We start from the raw sequence: 23,441 nt of genomic DNA on the forward strand, positions 1-23,441 counted from the left end.
TTATATATATATATATATATATACATATACATACTTATATATACATATAAATATCCATATATATATATACATATATATATATATATATATCTGTAAAATGATGTGACAATTATCCAATAGCCAAAAGATAACGCTAAGTTTCGGATGCCGAGGGAGAAATCCACAGCACCATCTCTTCGGTTATCTGAAATGACAGAAATATAGAAAGAACATAGAATATAGATGGCCAGATAACCGAAGAGATGGTGTTGTGGATTTCCACCTCGGCATCCGAAACTCAGAGTTTTATCTTGGCTCTTGAATAATTGTCACTTATTATTTTGCAGATAAATTTCCTCTATTTACATAATATTGAGGTCTCTTTCTTTCTTTTGTTATCTTACCGTTTTTACCAATATATATATATATATATATATATCACAATCAAGGAACGGCCATAATAGGCCATTCACCCACTAGAAATAACAGCCAAAAGCTTCAACCGCAAAATAACATCAATTCCGTAAACCAGGAGAAAATTAAAAAACATTTACCCTGTAATTTCTTATACGATGCACCGTTTCATCTACTGTTTAATGGTAAACTAACCTGATTAAATTAAATCAAGCCAATCTACCATAGGCCCTTAGATTCATCAGTAAGAAAATAGCCAAATCGGAACAGATATTTTTCACGAGGCATTCCCGTCCCTGCCTCGGCAATATCTGACCTAAAATTTTCAAATCATAGCACTCGCGCCAAATTTATCGGCAGCAAATAAATATAAGCCACCGATTCCATTACGGAATTAACCAGAAAATTCATAATTAATCAATATAGGGTGGCAAAAAATTTTGTAGAATTATTTTTTTGCTGGTGGCAAAAAAATAATTCTACAAAATTTTTTGCCACCCTATATTGATTAATTATGAATTTTCTGGTTAATTCCGTAATGGAATCGGCGGCTTATATTTATTTGCTGCCGATAAATTTGGCGCGAGTGCTATGATTTGAAAATTTTAGGTCAGATATTGCCGAGGCAGGGACGGGAATGCCTCGTGAAAAATATCTGTTCCGACTTGGCTATTTTCTTACTGATGAATCTAAGGGCCTATGGTAGATTGGCTTGATTTAATTTAATCAGGTTAGTTTACCATTAAACACTAGATGAAACGGTGCATCGTATAAGAAATTACAGGTAAATGTTTTTTAATTTTCTCCTGGTTTACGGAATTGATGTTATTTTGCGTTGAAGCTTTTGGCTGTTATTTCTAGTGGGTGAATGGCCTATTATGGCCGTTCCTTGATTGTGATGTTGAACTTAAAAATGGTCTATGACTATTTAAATTTTTTACCACTAGCCGCTGGTGGCCAAAAATAATCTACTAACAAAATTTTTTGCCACCCTATATTGATTATATATATATATATATATATATATATATCATATATTTTATTATATCTATATATGCATATACATACATATTCATACCTATACATATGTATGCATGTATACGTGAAACTCAGAGTAAACAGTTTTGTTGAATTTTCTGCTGCTTTAATAAAGCATATTACTCTAACACTGGTATTTGAGTACTCCTTTTTTCCACCTTGTTTCACACATTTATGTGTTTTACTCTCACTTTACACACAACCACACCCACGGCGTTGTAGATGTACATGGAGAGGTAGGACGTACATATATGTTTATATATATACATATGTTTTATTTCATTAATTAATATATATATATATATTATATATAGATAATATATACATATATATATACATACATATAATACTTATATATACATATAAATCTCCATATATATATATACATGTAAGGCGGCGAGCTGGTAGAAACGTTACCACGCGGGCGAGATTCGTAGCCGTTTTCGTCTGTCGTTACGTTCCGAGTTCAAATTCCGCCGAGGTTCGACTTTGCCTTTCATCCTTCGGGGCGATAAATTAAGTACCAGTTACGCACTGGGGTCGATGTAGTCGACTTAATCCCTTTGTCTGTCCTTGTTTGTCCCCCTCTGTGTTTAGCCCCTTGGGGTAGTAAAGAATATATATATATATATATCATGTATATATATATATATATAATATAGCATGTATATATATATAAATATATATATATATATATATATATATATATATATATACATATACATACATATCATACATATAAATATCCATAATATATATACATGTAAGCATGTATATATATATATGTATATGTTATATATATATATATATATATATATATATATATATATAACATGTACGCATGTACAATATTTATATATGTTATTCGTTTTACACTTTTTTCTCATACTGCTTTGCTAGCAGGGGGGTTAGATGGATACATCATTAAGGCATAGTTTGCAGTTTGATCCCTTCAAACACGAACCTTTATCTGGTGCTCAGTAAGGGATCACTTCTGTCTAATATCCTTTTGCTAATAATGAAGATAATAAGAACATTATTATTCTGAGCTGGATAATTTTCAGAGATACAAAACGTAAACAAACAAGCACACACACACACACACATACACACACACCACGCACACAGAGTCAGGTATAAACACCTACGTGTGTGTGTGTGTGCCTATATACCCTTGCCCAGTGTGCCACGCCTTGGCACAGAACTAAAAACTACCTACGATACATCTGTAATACATATACGCACATATATACATACGTGTGTGTGTTTGTGAAAATTATGAACAATTGTCCAAATATATGAATAGTTTTAAATATTTTTTAAAGATACTATTTTATAACTCTATATGTCACTTGTGGTGGTGCTTGGTCTTCAGACTAGAATCGAAAGAGATGAGATCAAATCAAAGATGAATCCTGAAAGGATCTATTGCACGCTCCATGTCTATTTCTTTAAATTTCTCTTCTTTTATAGAATCAATATTTTGTTGTATTTCTGTGTGTTCTTTCTATATTTCTGTCATGTCAGGAATGAATGCGAAGACGGATTACCTGAAGAACAAATAATCTTTCCTTGTCTTCCAAATTTTAAATGCGTTAATATTTGTTTCAAGATTTGGCACAAGGCCAGGAATTCGGAGGATGGGGGTCAAGTCGATTACGTGTACTGGTAATTATTCCATCCAAAATCTGAAAGGCAAACTGAAGCCTGACAGCATTTGAGCTCAGATGTAAAATCGGAAGAAATGCCATTAAGCATTTTGTCCGGTAGCCGAAAAGTCTATCAACTCAAGCTTTAATATGTGTAAATCTTTTGTCTGAAGATTACTTCAAGGAGAAGTATTTTGTATCTTAATCCGTTCTATAAATAAATAAATAAATTATTATCCATACTATGTGGGATCCTTCATTATAAATATATTTTAATAACATAATTCTTGGTAATTAAAATCGTTATTGATCTCATCTTGATATGTTGAGCAAAACTTCATTCTTGGGTGATGCTTTCTGATAGTGACTAACATGAAGAAATACCGAAAAGCTATGGTGTGGTTTTGAAATATGGAACCATAGTGGTGGTCACAGAATGGGAATGATATCGAATTGATAAGCATTTGGTTGTTTATAACTGTTTCCATCATTCTAAGTTCTTGGAATTTGTTGTTGAGTAGCTCCAGGTAAGTTCTGATCAAACACACCTGCGCCCCCGTAATCAGTGAGTTGAATAACAAGGTATTATCCATAGGCCCTCAGCTCAAAGGGTACTGTATTTACACCTCTCTGAAGAATGATCTATAGCGCAAGGTATACATTGTCTCCACTTAGCTGAGGTATGATCCACAAACCCAAGCCCAACATGAACAGTATCTCCACCTGGCTGACCAACAGACTGTACATTCCAATATCCAGCGTTTACTTGTCACCAATCAGACTGTAATAAGCAGAGTAATGTGGCTGACCAAGAGACTCAACACAATGACTGTTGTTAGGTTTATTAGTGCCAAGAAGGACATCCAGATGTAAATAATACTTTAGATAAATTGAAGTTTCCAATTTATGTAATATTTTATGAGAAATTTGAGAAACACAGTCTTCTTTATATTGTTGTTTACCTCATTTTATAAGGTTTTGAAATTTTTGATTTCTTTCTTTTTCTAGCATATTTCATTTAAAAGATGGAATTTGATGAGAATATAAGTAAACTTTTGCTTAGTGACACTCAATATATTAAAGGATATATTGAACAAAATTCACATAAAGTAAGTTGTTCTGTTGATTACCTTCTCAAAGTTGATTGTCATTTTATACACACCTGTGTTCCTAACTAACCACATATATTTGTCCATGATATTTCATTCCTTCCTTCACCCCCACCTTCTAATTCTCATTATCATTAGAGTTTATGAAAATTCAACCCAATCATGAAGCATGTCAGAGTTGATGGAATGTAAGTGAGAGAGAAGCCTGTCATCACACACTGCAACGGAGTATTCTGGCAGGAAATATTCAGTTAAGAGAAGAGAGACAGATGAAGCCAGTAGATGGATGGTGACTTTGTCATGACGTTCTCTTGCCATACACAGTTGAAAGTTCTTTTGGACGTCAGGAGTTATACCAATTCTTTGTTCTGTCAAATGTATGAAAACATCAAATCTTTGATGAATCTTAGATCAATCCCCACTACACACTCTCTTCACTTTCTTTCCATAATCTAGACACAATCCTTTGCTACAACACCGAGAGGAAGAGATTATAAATATATGAGTGTGTGTATTATCGACACACTCACATGTATATGTATCTATCTATACCTGTGAGTGTACCTGTCTATAAATACAATACAAATCTCACCCCTAGAAACGCATCATTCCTCCTGTGTATGAGTCGAATACTTTATCTTCTGTTTCTGAGAATTGTGTAAGGCTTCTACCTTTCCTCTCCTAGCCACAAATTTTAGATTCTTTATTGTTATTTCTTTTCAGATAAATCAACAAAATAGAGATGGTGACACACTACTACATCTGGCCTGTGCTCTCGGACACACAGAAATTGCTGAACATCTGTTGCAGCAGTCTGGCATTGATGTAAATGCTCTGAATAAAGATCAGAACACACCACTGCACCGGGCCTGTGTCATGGGACACACGAAGACAGTTAAACATCTACTGCAGCACTCTGATATTGATGTAAATGCTAAGGATAGCGATCAGTGCACACCCCTACAGTTGGCCTTGTCACGGGAGACACGGAGACAGTTAAACATCTATTGCAGCACTCTAATATTGATGTAAATGCTAAGGATAGAATTCAGGACACACCCCTACACCGGGCATGTGACAAGGGACACGCAGAGACAGTTAAACATCTACTGAAGCACTCTGCTATTGATGTAAATGCTAAGGATAGCGGTCAGTACACACCACTACACCGGGCCTGTGTCAAGGGACACACGGAGACAGTTAAGCATCTACTGAAGCACTCTGCTATTGATGTAAATGCTAAGGATAGCGATCAGTGCACACGACTACACCGCGCCTGTGTCAAAGGACACACGGAGACAGTTAAGCATCTACTGAAGCACTCTGCTATTGATGTAAATGCTAAGGATAGCGATCAGTGCACACCACTACACCGGGCCTGTGTCAAAGGACACACGGAGACAGTTAAGTATCTACTGCTGCACTCTGCTATTGAAGTAAATGCGAAGGATAGAATTCAGGACACACCACTACACCGGGCCTGTGTCGAGGGACACACGGAAACAACTAAACATCTACTGCAGCACTCTGCTATTGATGTAAATGCTAAGGATAGCGGTCAGTACACACCACTACACCGGGCCTGTGTCAAGGGACACACGGAGACAGTTAAGCATCTACTGAAGCACTCTGCTATTGATGTAAATGCTAAGGATAGCGATCAGTGCACACCACTACACCGGGCCTGTGTCAAGGGACACACGGAGACAGTTAAACATCTACTGCAGCACTCTGATATTGATGTAAATGCTAAGGATAGAATTCAGGACACACCACTACACCGGGCCTGTGTCACAGGAGACACGGAGACAGTTAAGCATCTACTGCAGCACTCTGATATTAATGTAAATGCTAAGGATAGAATTCAGGACACACCACTACACCGGGCCTGTGTCACAGGAGACACGGAGACAGTTAAGCATCTACTGCAGCACTCTGATATTAATGTAAATGCTAAGGATAGAATTCAGGACACACCACTACACCGGGCCTGTGTCACGGGACACACGGAGACAGTTAAGCATCTACTGCAGCACTCTGATATTAATGTAAATGCTAAGGATAGAATTCAGGACACACCACTACACCGAGCCTGTGTCACAGGAGACACGGAGACAGTTAAGCATCTACTGCAGCACTCTGATATTAATGTAAATGCTAAGGATAGAATTCAGTGCACACCACTACACCGGGCCTGTGTCAAGGGACACACGGAGACAGTTAAGCATCTACTGCAGCACTCTGATATTGATGTAAATGCGAAGGATAGCAATCTGTACACACCACTGTACCGGGCCTGTGTCGCGGGAAACACGGAGACAATTAAACATCTACTGAAGCACTCTGATATTGATGTAAATGCTAAGGATAGCAATCTGTACACACCACTACACCGGGCCTGTGTCACGGGAGACACGGAGACAGTTAAACATCTACTGCAGCACTCTGCTATTGATGTAAATGCTAAGGATAGCAATCAGTACACACCACTACACCGGGCCTGTGTCACGGGAGACACGGAGACAATTAAACATCTACTGCAGCACTCTGCTATTGATGTAAATGCTAAGGATAGCAATCTGTACACACCGCTATACGTGGCCTGCGTCACGGGAGACATTGAGACAATTAAACATCTACTGCAGCACTCTGATATTGATGTAAATGCTAAGGCTAGCGATCTGTACACACCACTACACTGGGCCTGTGTCACGGGAGACACGGAGACAATTAAACATCTACTGAAGCACTCTGATATTGATGTAAATGCTAAGGAAAGCAATCAGTGCACACCACTACACCGGTCCTGTGTCGAGGGACACACAGATACAGTTAAACATCTACTGCAGCACTCTGATACTGACGTAAATGCTAAGGATAGCAATCAGGACACACCACTACACCGGGCCTGTGACAAGGGACACGCGGAGACAGTTAAATATCTACTGCAGCACTCTGATATTGATGTAAGTGCTAGGGAAAGCAATCAGTATACATCACTACACTGGGCCTGTGTCATGGGACACACGGAGACAGTTAAGCATTTACTGCAGCACTCTGATATTGATGTAAATGCTAAGGATAGCAATCTGTACACACCACTATACCGGGCCTGTGTCGAGGGACACACGGAGACAGTTAAACATCTACTGCAGCACTCTGATATTGATGTAAATGCTAAGGATAGCAATAGGTGCCCACCACTACACCGGGCCTGTGTCGAGGGAGACACGGAGACAGTTAAGCATTTACTGCAGCACTCTGATATTGATGTAAATGCTAAGAATAGCGATCTGTACACACCACTACACCGGGCCTGTGTCGAGGGACACACGGAGACAGTTAAGCATCTACTGCAGCACTCTGATATTGATGTAAATGCTAAGAATAGCGATCTGTACACACCACTACACCGGGCCTGTGTCGAGGGTTACACGGAGACAGTTAAACATCTACTGCAGCACTCTGATATTGATGTAAATGCTAAGAATAGCGATCTGTACACACCACCACACCGGGCCTGTGTCGAGGGACACACGGAGACAGTTAAGCATCTACTGCAGCACTCTGATATTGATGTAAATGCTAAGAATAGCGATCTGTACACACCACTACACCGGGCCTGTGTCGAGGGACACACGGAGACAGTTAAACATCTACTGCAGCACTCTGATATTGATGTAAATGCTAAGAATAGCGATCTGTACACACCACTACACCGGGCCTGTGTCGAGGGACACACGGAGACAGTTAAGCATTTACTGCAGCACTCTGATATTGATGTAAATGCTATGGATAGCGGTCAGTTCACACCACTACACCGGGCCTGTGTCAAGGGACACACAGATACAGTTAAGCATTTACTGAAGCACCCTGCTATTGATGTAAATACTGAGGCTATCAATGGGTACACACCACTCCACCAGGCCTGGGACAAGGGACACACGGATACAGTTAATCTCTTACTGCAGCATCCGAGCATTGATTACTATAAAAGAGATACATCTGGTCACACACTACTACATCAGGCAGTTCTAAGGTGAGTCAGCATCATGGGTCATCCTTCTTCTTTCTCTCTCTTACTGTAATGACACTACCTTCTACTTTATTCAGTAATCACCGCCATAATTATTGTTATTGTTGTTCTTGTTATTGTTTTTATTGTTGTTGTCCCTGACTAGATCTTTCACTTCATCTCATTCTCTATTACCACAACATCACATGTTCAAATCCTCTCTCTTACTTTTACTCCACATAAAACACCATACTTCTCCCTCCCTCCCTCCCTCCCTCCCCTCTCTTTTTCTCTCTCTCTTCTCTCTCTCTCTCTTCTCTCTCTTCATCTCTTGTAATGTCCCTCTTTCCTCTGACCCAGGGTTACGACCCTTTGTATCCTGAGTTCAAATCCTGCTGAGGTCAACTTGTTCGTTGTACCATAGAAAACATTGTGGTGTTTATTAAGATGTATATATATATATATGATTAATCAAGTGGTTAGAGTGTATATATCGATTATATTTATGTGTGTCTATATAATTATTGATGTAAACAGGTTGTATGTAGCTCATTAAATCTGTTTTCATAAATTAAAGACCTAATAATTATTAATTATCTCAACCTCTATGATTTTCGCATTTTTTAATAATTTTCTTTCTTTTTGTATAACTTTCAGACAAAGCTATGATGTGGTTGGCATTGATGCTATCCCAGGTTAGTTAATATATACATATTATATATACTCTCTTGTATTTTAATGATTTGGTCAATATTAACATCATCAAAGTACCAGTGAAATACTGGGGTAGATTTAATCAGCTGTACCCCACTAACCTTTAAATGACAGGTCTTGGGTCTGTGGAGGAACATGATAATAATAGTAATGGTAATGGTGTGGAGACAGTTCAGCTGACCACCACCACAGACAATACCATTTTTAATGTCTAGATTATACGAAATGTGTACAAGATTATTATGAAATTAATCCAAATATATCACAAAAATTATCTTTTTATATATATATATATATATATATATACCGGAGTAAACACATAAATGTGAAACAAGGTGGAAAAAAGAGTACTCAAATACCAGTGGTAGAGTAATATGCTTTATTTTAAGCAGCAGAAAATTCAACAAAATCTGTTACTCTGAGTTTCTCCTTGCCGTTCATCAGACAGTTTTTGCTAGAATGGAACCGATATATCAATTCAGTCTAGACTCTTACAAACGCTACACCTTTTTAAAAAAATAGACTTGTTTGATTGGCCCTTTAGAAAAAAACGGTCAATCTTCGAGCGATAAACAAAAGGTCAAAAATATATGTATATATATATAAAAATTTATAAAAAATTATAAAATTCGAGGAAAAAACCTTACATTGAATAAAATACATATTGACGTTAATGAAGAAAGTATAATTAAAGCATAGCAATTAAACCTATTATAAATATTACACTGCAATACATATTTATATTAAAGTGTACATATATATATATCAACATACACAGAAGGAAGCGTGCAGACGCCATACATATACAAACGTATAAATATAAATCTAAATATACACATAAATGCATTCGTACATATATGCACGCAATCCATCTCGCACGCAAGTTAAAATCATCTATGTAGTGATTCTCATATACTGTGTAAGGGGGGGGGAACGAAAGAAAGGAAGAGAGAGAAAAAGGAACGAAGAAGGGGGAAGGACAAAAGAAAAAGGAGGGGTGGGGAAAAAACGAAATAAGAAAAAATTATGTATACAAGCTGTGTAACGGCATTCTTGGAGACAACTATACAAATACACAAGTTCGAATGGATACATACACATACAGTCGTGTATATGTGTGCTTAAGCACAAACATACGCTCACTTACACATACACAGATACGCATGCTTACAAATACATATCCATGGTTATACACATACTTATATCAAAATTCTAATTTTTGACAACATTGCTTTTTTTAATATATATATACGAAAGGTATATAAAATATATATACGAAAGACATATAAAATATAACACCCTATTTTGGATCATCTATAAATAATCAAGGTAATAAATAATCAAGGTAATCCTATACAATACAATAACATGAAATAAATAAAGTCGAATGTTTTTCCTAATGTATATGTAGAAACATAAGACTTTGCTATACGGATTAAAATCTGCATAGCTTGCAACAAAATCCATCGTAGCGCTCACACACCAGTTCAAGAGTCAAAATCAAAATTTCAAAATCAAAAAACAAAATATATACTCTATCCATATGGTATATTTATATTCGACATTTTAAATTTAGCCGCGTGCCTACATAAGTTCATTAGCTCACTTCTTTGATTCAAAGAATTATTGTCTTTGAATAAAATGTACATTTTTTCTAATAAGCAAAGCTGGCACTTAAAATTATTTTTGTATGCTCCATGTCTGTATGGTGCCGCCCTGTCCAGAATGCTCCATGTCACGTTGAAAGGTGGGGTTTCCTTTTCTTTTAGTTCCCAGACATATTTTGCTAGGCTGGTCCTCTTCCTATTCTCTGGGTATTTAAATAAATTTTTATGAGAATACAATCTTGTTTTAAATGAATTTTCTGAAGCCCCTGTGTATGTCTTGTATTCTGATGAGCCTTCTACATATATATATATATATATATATACATATATATATATATATATATATATGTATGTATGTATGCGTGTATGTATGTATGTATGTATGTTGTATGTATGTATGTATGTATATATCACACACACATACACATGAATATATTTCTCCTCAAATCCATAAAATACACCAACATAGGTAAATATATTACAACTGTCAACCTGTATGTTAAAACCATCTCATTATAGCTGAGACGTAATGCCATAGGATACCAAATCTAGTTGAAGAACATGAACCAATGTTACTATCATGACAGAGCTTTCTACTGACATATCCATGCATAGTCTTCTGCTCATACAGGCTCATCCTTTCATCTGATGATACGCTGTGGTAGAGTCGTCCAAATTCTTTGGGAATGTATTCTTGGTTATCAGATAAAGAGTGTTGCTCACGGAGCTGCCTTCCTGTCATGCTCGAACCTCCTGCCTGGTACACAGCCACTTCCCTCAGTTTCATTTCTTCCTTCAGCTGAGAAGTCTTTGTCATGCATGTTATTTGGTCACCCTGCTGGTGTTGGTGCCACGTAAAAGCACTCGTGCTGGGGCGCCCAGTCCACACTTTTCCTTTTGTAGTTTACTTTGTACCTTCTCACATTATTCTGGCCTTACAAAACAAATCTCTTTGAAGTTATACCACAAATACAGACATACATATGATGTGAGTTGTCTCACTTGCCTATGACTTACTTTCATGTGTTTTTAACACCACCAGACACATTGAGAATATATTCTCTCACACCTAAAAATGCAGCCAGCGAAGAACGTAACGACACACACTCCATGTTTGTGCGTTCGATTTTGTTTTGACATAAATTTTATGAACCCCTTATTAATTTAGTAACATCAAAATTATACGCAAGTCCTAAAGGTCTTCTTTATTAAACTTAACCTGCTAATCTTGTGTTCGGTCCATTTGAACTCCCCTAAATTTACTTCAGTGAGGGATAAACGTAGATTAGACTGAACCAATCTGTTTATTACATCTTAATAGATGTATCATGTCTCTTAAACACACTCATAGCAAGTTATAGAGGGACATTATGCAAGGCTAACTTCACTGACAAACATGAAATGTACATGATCGATTTGATCAAGTACCCAGTAGACGGCATTAATGACACATTGATAGCCACCCTGATTTTCATGTAAATTTTCATTCTCTCTTTTTACTTCGACAAAGGATTCAGTGAAATTGAACATAACAAACTGGGATGGTATAACACCATTTCTTCAAGCTGTCTCTAGCGGCAACTTCAGAATAATGCAGGAATTCATTTCTAAAGGAACAGAGGTAAATGTGATCGATAATATCGGAAACAATTGTCTTCACCTTGCGGTGAGGAAAGAGGGGTTCCATTCTGAGGGTGAATCCTTAACTGTCTTGGATAAGGTAAGTTTTAAAATTATTTGTAAATATATATACGTGTGGATTTATTTATAAGAGATAGAAAGAGAAACAGAGAGACATGATGGCAACCTTTAGAATGCAAGTGCCATGATAAATACATCCATTCCATTCTATGAGGGATTCCGAAAAAACAGCCCCCTGTCTTACTTCTTGTACACAACATTTATCCTCTGGCTTCTTGTGGACATGTCATAACAATATTGAATGTTAGAACACTAGAGAATGGATACATATAATATATAGTACATATATACATACGTACATACATACATACATACATACATACGTACATACATACATACATACATACATACATACATACATACATACATACATACATACATACATACGTACATATATATATATATACATAGTGGCTGTGTGGAAAGTAGCTTGCTAACCAACCACATGGTTCCGGGTCCAGTCCCACTGCCTGGCATCTTGGGCAAGTGTTTCTGCTATAGCCCAGGGCCGACCAATGCCTTGTGAGTGGATTTGGTAGACGGAAACTGAAAGAAGCCTGTCGTATATATGTATATATATATATATGTGTGTGTGTGTGCGCGCGCGCGCGCGTGTGTGTGTGTGTGTGATTTGTCTGTCGGTGTTTGTACCCCTAGCATTGCTTGACAACCGATGCTGGTATGATTACGTCCCCGTCACTTAGCGGTTCGGCAAAAGGGACCGATAGAATAAGTACTGGGCTTACAAAGAAAAAGTCCAGGTGTCGATTTGCTCGACTAAAGGTGGTGCTCCAACATGGCCGCAGTCAAATGACTGAAACAAGTAAAAGAGTAAAAAGAGTAAACGAGTAATAGAGTATATAATATATATACATATATAAGTATATATGTACATACATACATACACACACACACACACACACACACACACACACATATATATATATATATATATTTCATTTATTTATATTTATTAATTAATAAATTTTAGGGTAGCAAAAAATTCTAGAAAAATTCTCCGCTACCAGCGGTCAAGTGAGTAAAGAAAATAGTCAATAGACTATGTAATATACATTCAAATATATAAGGGATGGCCATAATAGGACATCCGACTCACTAGAAAGAGCAGTTAAACTCCAAACCACTAATAGTTGTAATTCTGAAATGGAAAGAGAAATAAAAACGTTTACCCGATATTAGTGGTTTGGAGTTTAACTGCTCTTTCTAGTGAGTCGGATGTCCTAATATGGCCATCCCTTATATGTTTGAATATATATATATATATATATATATATATATATATATGTGTGTGTGTGTGTGTGTGTGTGTGTGTGTGTGTGTGTATGTATATGGATCAAAATAGTTTAATGATCCAAACTGTTTTGATCCATACATGTAACTTCCAATGAATTGTTTGAGTGCCCCTCTCTCATTTGTTCACTTACTTTCACTCACATACATGTGTGTGTGTGTGTATATATATATATATATATATATATATATGTGTGTGTGTGTGTGTGTGTGTGTGAAAATACAAATACATCAACATTTAACCATCAGTAGATCTAACAGTATTTACTGTCAAATTTTGCGCACTTGAAGCAACTCACTGATTCCCACATGAGTAACGGTCTCTACAGATTTGTGACTGTATTTCAGACATTTGATGGTCATCTTTGTGTTGTGGTAATGTCCACTTTGATTCGAAGAAGCTATTCTGGCAGTCAAATGCCCTTCTCCCTCCATTACTGGAATTGTCTGTCAGACTAACAGTTTCCATAGTTTATCAAATAGAATGTGTTGGTGTCTTTCCTCAACCGTGACACCAATTCTTACTTCTTTTACTTCACCTTCATCATCCAAAGATGTTTCTTTATTAATTATGGAAACATCGTTGAGATATTTGGATAGGTCTGTGTGTTCTCTGTTATTTTTAACATTCATAGTTTCCATTATCTTTCTTGTATTTGACTTGATGCTATGATTTTGTTTATATTTGTGTACTATTGTACTTGTCCTTTTTATATTTCACCATTTGCAGTACTACAAGAAGCTCCAGCTTAGCAAAGGAGGCAAGCTTTCAAGCCTAGCAGTGGCTTGTTATCTGGCCGACAATGGAAGCAATTTTTACCACAGAAACGAACAGAATGTGATGCCGCTGGATTTTATCGAGGATACAAATTTAAAAGAAAAAATTAAAAGACTTTTCCCACCTCCGGTGAAAGTATTTACTGAAAATGTCACGATTGACCAGTGAGTTTTCCCTTCTGTACATAATCATGTTCATATATTTTGCTTGGTTTTAATTCTCCCAATACGTTATTCTGTGTTTTGACCAAAGACCACACAACAACTGTAAGAAGAACAAGAAATAGAAAATACAGTCGAAGAACTCTATTTTGATTACATTCACATGATTGGTTGTGTTGATTGTTATACCACACTCTGCAATTTCTCTTTAAGTGTTAAAACCCGAGTAAGATGTTTCTTAGCTTAGTAAATAAGCACTTCCCCCGTACAAATAGATTCAACAAAATATTCAATAGTCACACTCTGCCTCATTAGAAGCTAGACAGTATGCACATGCCTCAGTAGAAGGTTAATCTAACTAATTTTGATTATGATTCAATCTAATGAAGCAGAGAACATGTTTTTGGAGGAACACATTTGATGTGGACAAGTTGTAGAGAAAATGTTTGTAAATCAATGATTTCTTGAGATGCACCAAAAACATTATTACATCATGCATGGCAGATAACATGGCCTTCTCTATAAATCTGGATTCAGCTTTAACTAGGGGCGGGTTTGGATGCAGAGCATTTGTGCAATTCTGTAAGGTGTTTTTGCTTGTATATATGTTACGTCAGATATCCGCAATTTCCCTGTGAATGGGTTGTTTTTGTCTGACAGCCATGGTTGGAAAAGACACACAGGTCAGGAACTGAAAGGACCAGTTTGGTAGTTGGGCTGTTTTCTATATTCCATCCATCATAGAACCATTTTTTACCTTTTTCTTAGACTGAGATCATCAAGAGATTAGTTGTGCATTGAAGGCAGATAGAAAGCTGACATTTATTGCATTCAACTCATCAGTTTTCAAAACTATCCTCAGGTTTGGTATGTGCATATCAGACATGCTGCTTGGGGCATTGTTTTATTATAGAACTGTGGCCTGGTTTGTAACACATTGTTCACAAATACAAGAAGCTAGGGCAATTGTATCCTATCTGTCCATCCATACAATTCAAAAGGAATTGTCTACGTTTAGAAAACTTGTTAAACAGATTAGGTTTTGTTCAGAAGAAATTGTCCCTCTACAAGAATTGAAGTATGTTTCTGGAATATATGTAGTTCGTTGTGTGTAAAGCAATTTTTTGTGATGTACCAGAGTCAAGACACATATTTAACAATATGTATGTTAATGCCACACACACACACACACACACACACACAGACACGTGTGAGCGTAGAGTTCATATACACAGATATTTGCATTTACGTAATTGTTTAACGAAGATATTTTTATGTACTTTTACTGTGTCTCATAATATTCTGTACTCTAAACATGTACTCAATGCAATATTTGTTATAAATGAATATTATCAGTGATATGCCTCTATGTTTTGCTCAACAGATGTCTGCTGTGTAAATCTAGTGAAGCTACAGTGACGTTTCAACCATGTGAGCACACTGTTACATGCAAAGATTGCTGTTCAGAAAATGAGCCTAAAAACTGTCCCGAGTGTCAACAAGTAATAGTTGACAAACGTGGATTCGGTAAGAATAATATTTGATGATCTGTCTGTTTGTCTCATTGACTTTATGCTGTTGAATAATATACTTCATGTTACTATGAAGAGTCACACCTGTCATAAATGTAGCAGATTTATGATAAAAGTGTCTTTTCTTTGTGATACTTTATCAATCACCACATCCACCAAACTTCGTCTTCGTCCAAATACAAGGCTTGCTGCACTTCAAGAGGATACTGTTTGCAAGATAAGACTAATGAGTTATACTGCAAGTTAAACGGCGACTAACAGAAATATCAATAAAGCTGCCAGTTTCCCTCAGTAAATATCATGTTTTTACAGTCAATTACGAGTGATTAGAGGTGATTAATGATTTATCAGTATTTATCAGTATCTGATAAAGACAGCGTGAACATCAGAATGATTTTTGTAAAATAGGAGATTCAATGAGAAAATCTCAACTGAGGGATTAAAGAACAACATTAGAGGCTTTGATTGCTTAATTAATTGTTTTGCTTAATTAATTGTTTTGTGCTGCTGTGAATGTTTATTTGGTGATAGCTTCAACATATTTTGCAAAATTATCCTCCAGGAATTCTTCATGATTTATCATGTTATGAAAATGCTAAACAATAATATTAGTCCACTGTTTGATCTGAGATGTCATCTCTTGTTAGGGTACGTACCCGGAATGTCTCAGGTTAAGACATATATTGTTGTGATAACTAAAAAAAATTAAATATTGATCGTTAAATTAATTTTATTGAACTGTGAACATATGTTTACATATAAACAAAGTATTTATGTTCACGTATAAAATATACAAAGAATAATAAAATAGGAATTCCTAATGTGATTCGAACACACAACTCCTTGTTTGTAACCATATATAATCAACATTTGCTACATGGTTTGAATAACATTTGCATTCCATATTTATGATCATTCTTATGTAAATTAATAATCTTAAAAATATTACTGAAATCTCATCACATATCTTCTGAGTTTGGTAATATGGAGAAATGAGTTTAGACAAAATAGAGTTAATATTGTCTTTTGGAATAGGGAAATAAAATATGTTGTTGTTTAAGGGTAAACGAACGAGTACTGACAAGGCTTTTGTTTGTTTTAAATTTTCTAAGAGTTTATTTTTGATGATGTTCAGCAAGACGTCATATTCTCACAGACTTAAGATGAAAAGTGTTCCAAAAGCAATTTCCATGTCTTTCTTTCTTTGATACTAAATCTTTTAATACATCCATTGTCCTTATCCAAGTACAAGAGTTTGGTTTGCTACTGAGATAAGCAAAGTCTCTCTCTCTCTCTCTCTCTCTCTCTCTCTCTCTCTCTCTCTCTCTCTCTCTCTCTCTCTCTCTCTCTTTTTCTTCAAAACAGATTTTGGCTACAAGATTCAATACAATCAATGATATTGTCCTCATCATTAATCATGTTTTCCATACTCTCATGTTTTAGATGGGTGGTCACTGTCCTGGTCAGCTCTTATTCGTTGGCTGAAGAATATCTCTCACTTAAAACAGTCCAGCTTTTCACTGGTGGCATGCCCTTCCTAACACCAACCACATTTTTGAAAGGCCCTGGGAGCATTTTACTGTGGCCCAAGCAGTAAAACCTTTGTCATATCCTCAAGAAGATTTCAATGTTGTATGACTTGATCTGGCAAACTCTCATGGGCCTCTACCAAAGAAATTGTTGATAGAAGCAGTGGACTTCTTTTATACACTGGAGAACGTTGATGATCTAATGAGGGGCTTTTGTAACAATTTCAAGATGTGGCAGACATCGGAATGTTTCACAACAGACTGACATCGTCTTGAAATTGGAATTGCTGTAGGTTGCCAAAAGTCAGTCATCTGGCTTGTGTCTGTTACTTATATTAGCAGATTTCCCAGAAGAAATTGCTCAAATGGAATCACCTAAAATGGCAATGGTGGATGATATTACAATTCTAACATGAAATGAAGATGATATGCAAATATTTGTGGGTAGACTGTATGGATCAATCACTTGTTCAAGGAGGAGGTTTAAGGCAATTAATTAATGCATTCATTTGTCAAAGGACATGAGAAGCAAGTGAAGTTAGGAGTAGCAGGAGAAACGATTCCAAAAGTTAAAGACAAACATTTAAGAAGCTTAGGAATATGCTAAGGACCATGGTACGAACTAAGAATGGGTTAAAAGCAATAGTTAAGTCAAAAGCGCTGGACAAATACAAGATCTGGTGCTTGCAGCCTGGTCTGTATCCTCATCTTGCTTATAATGTTTTGAGTCTCATTTCTTCTGAACCATTTCAAGTAGTTTCAGTGCAATAATGCGAGGGTGAACAGATATATGTAGTTGATGAGGTTTTGTGCATGTGAACTGGGGGTTTTAAGACACCTGTCATCGTCTTCTGCTTTACCTAGGTAGAATTATCAGAGAAGCTGACTAGCATTGTAATGTCTTCAGATATTTCTTGAGTCAGAGAACATTCTGGTGAAGTGTGATGTGGTCAGTTAAAATTAAAAATTGCAACCAACAACCTTCAACAAAGAGATCAGGTGTGTGTTTATCCTACTTGAAGTAGTGTGTCATGTGTTTGTGGTAAGATCTTTGCAGAACCAACTTGGTTGACATTGGAATTAAGCAGGAAGAAGAATGCTGGTTAGTGAAGTCTAGAGACGTGAGGACAAGGCCATTGATTTGGCACAGATATAAGAGAAGAAAGACAATACAAAAAAGAGAACATGACATCAAGTGATAATTAAATGTGATAATTACTAGATTATTTGAGAACGGAGGATATCTTAATCGGGAAATGAAGTTTAGGCCATTCTGGTGTGGACCTTAACATTGTGTCATTTGATGAGGTCACAATGCATAGTATAAAAATGCTGTCCAACACCATAGTGACCACCAATTGACCGTTGATGATGTGAATAACAAGGACAAAATATAGACCATTGATAGGGAAAGAGAAATTAAAGTTTGATGTGTAAAATTTGGAAATATCTTATTTTCAGAGTCTGTAAAACTGGAGGCGATGCATCTCAATATAGTGGCAACGAAGTTAGGGAAGGACTGGCAATTTGTTGGTGAGCATTTAATACCTAATTGATTTTTATAAATTTTGCCTTCACTTGAGCTTCTGTTTGTTAGAATGATTGAGAACAGTTTCCATTCTTTTAAATTCCAATTGAAAGTTTAACTGCAAAGTAATTCTAATGAAGAAACTTCCTAAAATCGAGGTTTGCATGGTTGGTAAAATGGATTAATTTGAAGCCACAAAAGATTTAATATTCTCTTTTAAAATAGGGATCTAAAATATGTTGTTGTTTATGTACAAACAGGTGAGTTAATGTCAATGGTTTCGTTTCTTTAGATTTTTACTATGTTCACTGGTAGGTTGTTGTTGTCATGGTTGTGGTAGATATCTGCCTTAATCTTCAGAAGAAAAGTGTTCCGGGTGCGGCATCATTCTTTCTCTTAGGAGAAGAGGATCTCATTATCAAATGCAACGTCGTTAACCCAAGAGTGTGCCTTTTGTGCGACATGTTGTAGCCCCTCCCCTGACCAGTTTTTTTTTACTTTTGTTATAGCCCCAGGTCAGCCTATAGTCGTGTCTCTAAATTGACAGGCCCCATTTTTGATTGTTTTTGCGTGTGGATTGAACTCCGCGCTGTAAGTTAATGAAACAAAACACAAATTATAAAACAAAACACAAATTATAAAACTATTACCTTGTTTTAAATTTTGAGGCTTAAAATTTGGCAAAAAGGTTTTGTAAGGGATTATACTGCTATCCATGTATAAGAAGCTCCCATACTTTTTTAACCTAATTTTTAACAAAAATTGGTTCCTTCACATGTTAAAATATGGTAAACTTAACTTGATTTCATTTCTTATTTGAAATTCTTTCCTCACCCTTTACAATACAAATATCATTTAGAAATCATGAACATCACAATATTCCATTTCTCTTTGTGTGAATGGGTAAGAACAGAAAGTATGATTTATACAAACTTCCCATTATTTATAGCAATGTCTTGTACCTGCCCATGGCACCTGTGTACATCTAAGTAGACTGTCCTATAGTGAGATGTATTTACCTGGGGTATTGAGCAGTTGACCCCTGACATAGGATGTCAACATAATATCCTCTCAGTCAGCTGATAGAATTGATTTATCTAAATTTAGAGAAGACATCATCTATGACAATGTCGATTTCTTATATCCCTGGAAGTCATACAAAATGTACCGGTCATATACTGGGGTAAAATAAACTCCCTAATAATATTCATTATCATCATCTTAAGTCCATCTCTCCACACTTGTATGTGTTAGATGACTTCTCCCACAAATGCTGTGAACCTTTGTTACGTTTAACCTCTTGTTTTCTTCCATTTGGATATTCTGGCACTTCTTTATCCAATTTTCATCTTCCATACTCTTCCCATGACTGTACCATTTCTTCTCTTGTGCCCTATCTCTGATTCTACTGAGACCCAGTTTTTCTTCCAGCTCATCTTTTCTCCAGCATTCCAATACACTAACATTACACTTCTCGTGAAGTATTCTCACCTCATTTCTTGCCAGTTTTCATACATCCTCCACATTCAATGCATCGCTGCACTTTACAAATATACATCATACAATCTACCCTTCATTCAGAAAGAGAATTCTTTATTTGTCAGTAGGGATAACAGCTCTATGTACATTTTGCCACCTCATTCTGTTCTCTAATCACCTTACTTTCAGAGTAGTCTCTCCCACTCCTAATTATGTCACCTAGGTAACAGAAACTCTCGTCCATGCCTTTCACAGTTATTCTTACAACAAACTATTCCTGTATATCTACTACTCACAAACTCCTTCCTCTCCATCAACTTGCCTCTGACCCCACATCACCCATTGTGTGCATTGAATACACAGTATAGAATCCCTATTAACCCCTTCTACCTGCTTATGAAATATGGTAACTTCACTAGATGATGTAGAGGTTGGTAGATGCAGTGATTCCTTCAGGCCCTAAGCGTCTGCATGTGTATGGTGTAGATGGTGATGACTCCCGTCTTCTTTCCTACAAAACTAAAACTTTTCTCTTTGCTAGCTTTACTCTAAAACCTGTCCATTATCGGATTCTCTCTAAATTGTGGCATTGGTCCAGTAAAAGAAATCCTTATTACGAGTCATGAACCCAAAATGGTTAAGTTGGTGTCTTTTAAAATATGTGTTGTGTACTTGATAGCATTATATTTTGTATTTTGTGTAATTAAGGTCATTCTGGTGTCATGCTTACTTGTATTTTAATTGGTCCAGGTGTACCTAATATTACTGGTATTGATAGTTAAAGTTATTTCTAAATGTTGATATGTTTTAATTGTTAATTAGTGAGTGTAGGAGAAGTAGGAGAGACATCACTGATGACTATTCCAGGTATTGATCAGGTGATGATTCAAAGCAGCTGAAATGGGATTCCTTTAAATGGTCTCTGTTACTGAAAAGGAGGCGCACGGCTCAGAGATTTGGGAGTCTCTCCAGGTTGAGCCACTATTTCCCTGCATTGAGGGGTCACAATTCCAGTTCTATGGACATGAGATTAGACTGTCACAAGAAAGAATTGCAAGACGGATTCTTTAAGCTGAGCCACTTGACCGGAGACCAAGGAATAGACCAAGAATGAGATTGTTGGATAATATCTAAAGTCTTAATTGGTCAAGCTTGAGAATCCAACTGGACAGTAAGATGAAAGTAACTTTGAAGGGGGTTCCCTGGCGACTCTACCCCCACAACCCTTTTATGAATAGAGGGTAGAGAATATGAATAGATGGATGAGATAATGTGACTCTTTGGGTGATATTAATTGATTCTTTAGGGTCTCATACGCTATTACCCACACAACATTTTCCCTGCCATCTCTTTACCAGAAATTCTCTCAAATATAATTTTCAATACTTTTTAAAACATTTCTCCATTTCAATCCTTTATTTCAATTTCTTTGTTATCTTTTAATCATCATTCCTAGAAATAGAGAACAATGTCTAATATTTTTCATTTTTCTTACCTATTTTTTAATTTCTCTCCCGATATAATATTGTTGTTATAGTTATTACAATCTGCAATATGCATCTCTTATTTTATTCTTAATGTTGTTGCAATTATTTATTATTTTTGTATGTTTTGCAGGAAGGGAATTAGGAATTAAACAAATTGAGCTGGACTTTATCATCATGACTATCCAAAAATACTAAAACAGATTTTCCAGATGCTCCACTATTGGTTCAAGAGATGTGATCGAAAGAAACACGAAACACTCAGAAATGCTCTTAAGTCACGTCATTGTAAAGAGGCATTAACATATCTAGACTCAGTGAATTCCATGGAAATGTTTAGTCTCATGTCAACCAACAGTGATCTATGATCAAACGCATTCCAGCCATGGCCATCCTGTCTTTATCCTTCATGTAGATGAGCCAGAAAAACATTGTCCAGTGTATTCTTCTTTAAGGTGACAAAGTGTGAATTGTGGTGGATTTGACTACTACTTCTAGCAGATTATCTACCACAAAGAAATCCCTTTATTGGAGGTGATTATACACTTAAAAATAAATCCAAAATTTTAAAATCCAAAAATAAAACTGTGTTAAAAACTCTTGTCTTGTTGGAAATAATGACACAACATTTGTTTATTTTAATTCCATGTGACTGTAGAAAAGCCACAATGACCCCTTCTTTCCAAATAACATCGGATAATGGAAATGAACCCTTTTTTCCCTACAATATTTCATACAACTGGACTTTTATTGCATTTCAATTTGCAATTAAATTCCAAGACTTTAACACCATCAACTCAGATGACATCCTAAGTAAAACACACGAAACCTCTGAGAAGGACTTCTTTTTGTCAATAAAATCATGCGAGAGGAAACTCTCCTTTGCAAAATTAAGTGAAATGAAACAGGGTTTGGAATTGTAGTTTTCTGTGATAAGAGTTGTTCTGAAATTAAATATTTAAAAAATATTCAAATTAGATCAAAACTCTTTATTCTGAAATTAATATGTAATTAAAAATTATTTATGTTAAAACAAATTATTTTGTATCAAATTTCTTATAAACTTATTCTAACTAAAGTGATAACAGTAACTTATTAATTAAAAGGTAAGGTCGGTTTTGGCAAGGTTCTTACAGCTGGATGTCCTTCACAGCACCAACCACTCAGCAGAGTGAACTCAGTGCTTTTTATGTGGCACAAGCACAGGTGAGGTCAGTTTTGGCAAGGTTTTTACAGCTGGATACCCTTCCGAACACCAACCACTTTACGGTGTGGACTTGGTGATTTTTTAAGTGGCACCTGCATTGAGAGGGTGACTAAGTACATGCATGACAAAAACATCTAAAAGGAGAGGAGGTGATGATGAAAAGGTTATAATGAGACAGATATAGGCATCTTACTGAAGAGGAAGTA

The 23,441-nt window shown here is 36.2% G+C and overlaps 1 protein-coding gene and 1 long non-coding RNA gene across 2 annotated transcripts in view; both read left to right on the top strand.

Moving 5' to 3' along the window:
* Positions 1–12,443, top strand: part of LOC115225984 — a 98,593-nt gene extending 86,150 nt beyond the window's left edge. The window contains exons 21-26 of the mRNA XM_029796958.2: positions 2,959–3,025; positions 4,106–4,189; positions 4,913–5,014; positions 5,134–8,228; positions 8,862–8,899; positions 12,036–12,443. Coding sequence (XP_029652818.2) covers positions 2,959–3,025; positions 4,106–4,189; positions 4,913–5,014; positions 5,134–8,228; positions 8,862–8,899; positions 12,036–12,100 — 3,451 coding nt within the window. The 3' untranslated portion in view covers positions 12,101–12,443. The remainder of the gene's footprint in view (positions 1–2,958; positions 3,026–4,105; positions 4,190–4,912; positions 5,015–5,133; positions 8,229–8,861; positions 8,900–12,035) is intronic.
* Positions 12,444–17,629: 5,186 nt separating this feature from the next.
* LOC118768423 lies at positions 17,630–22,928 on the top strand. The gene is made up of 3 exons (XR_005004236.1): positions 17,630–17,640; positions 20,964–20,968; positions 22,325–22,928. It is a non-coding gene; the product is annotated as an uncharacterized LOC118768423 (long non-coding RNA).
* The last annotated feature ends 513 nt before the right edge of the window (positions 22,929–23,441 follow it).

This window comes from Octopus sinensis, linkage group LG29, assembly GCF_006345805.1.
Source record: "Octopus sinensis linkage group LG29, ASM634580v1, whole genome shotgun sequence".
NCBI classification, from domain to species: Eukaryota; Metazoa; Mollusca; class Cephalopoda; order Octopoda; family Octopodidae; genus Octopus; species Octopus sinensis.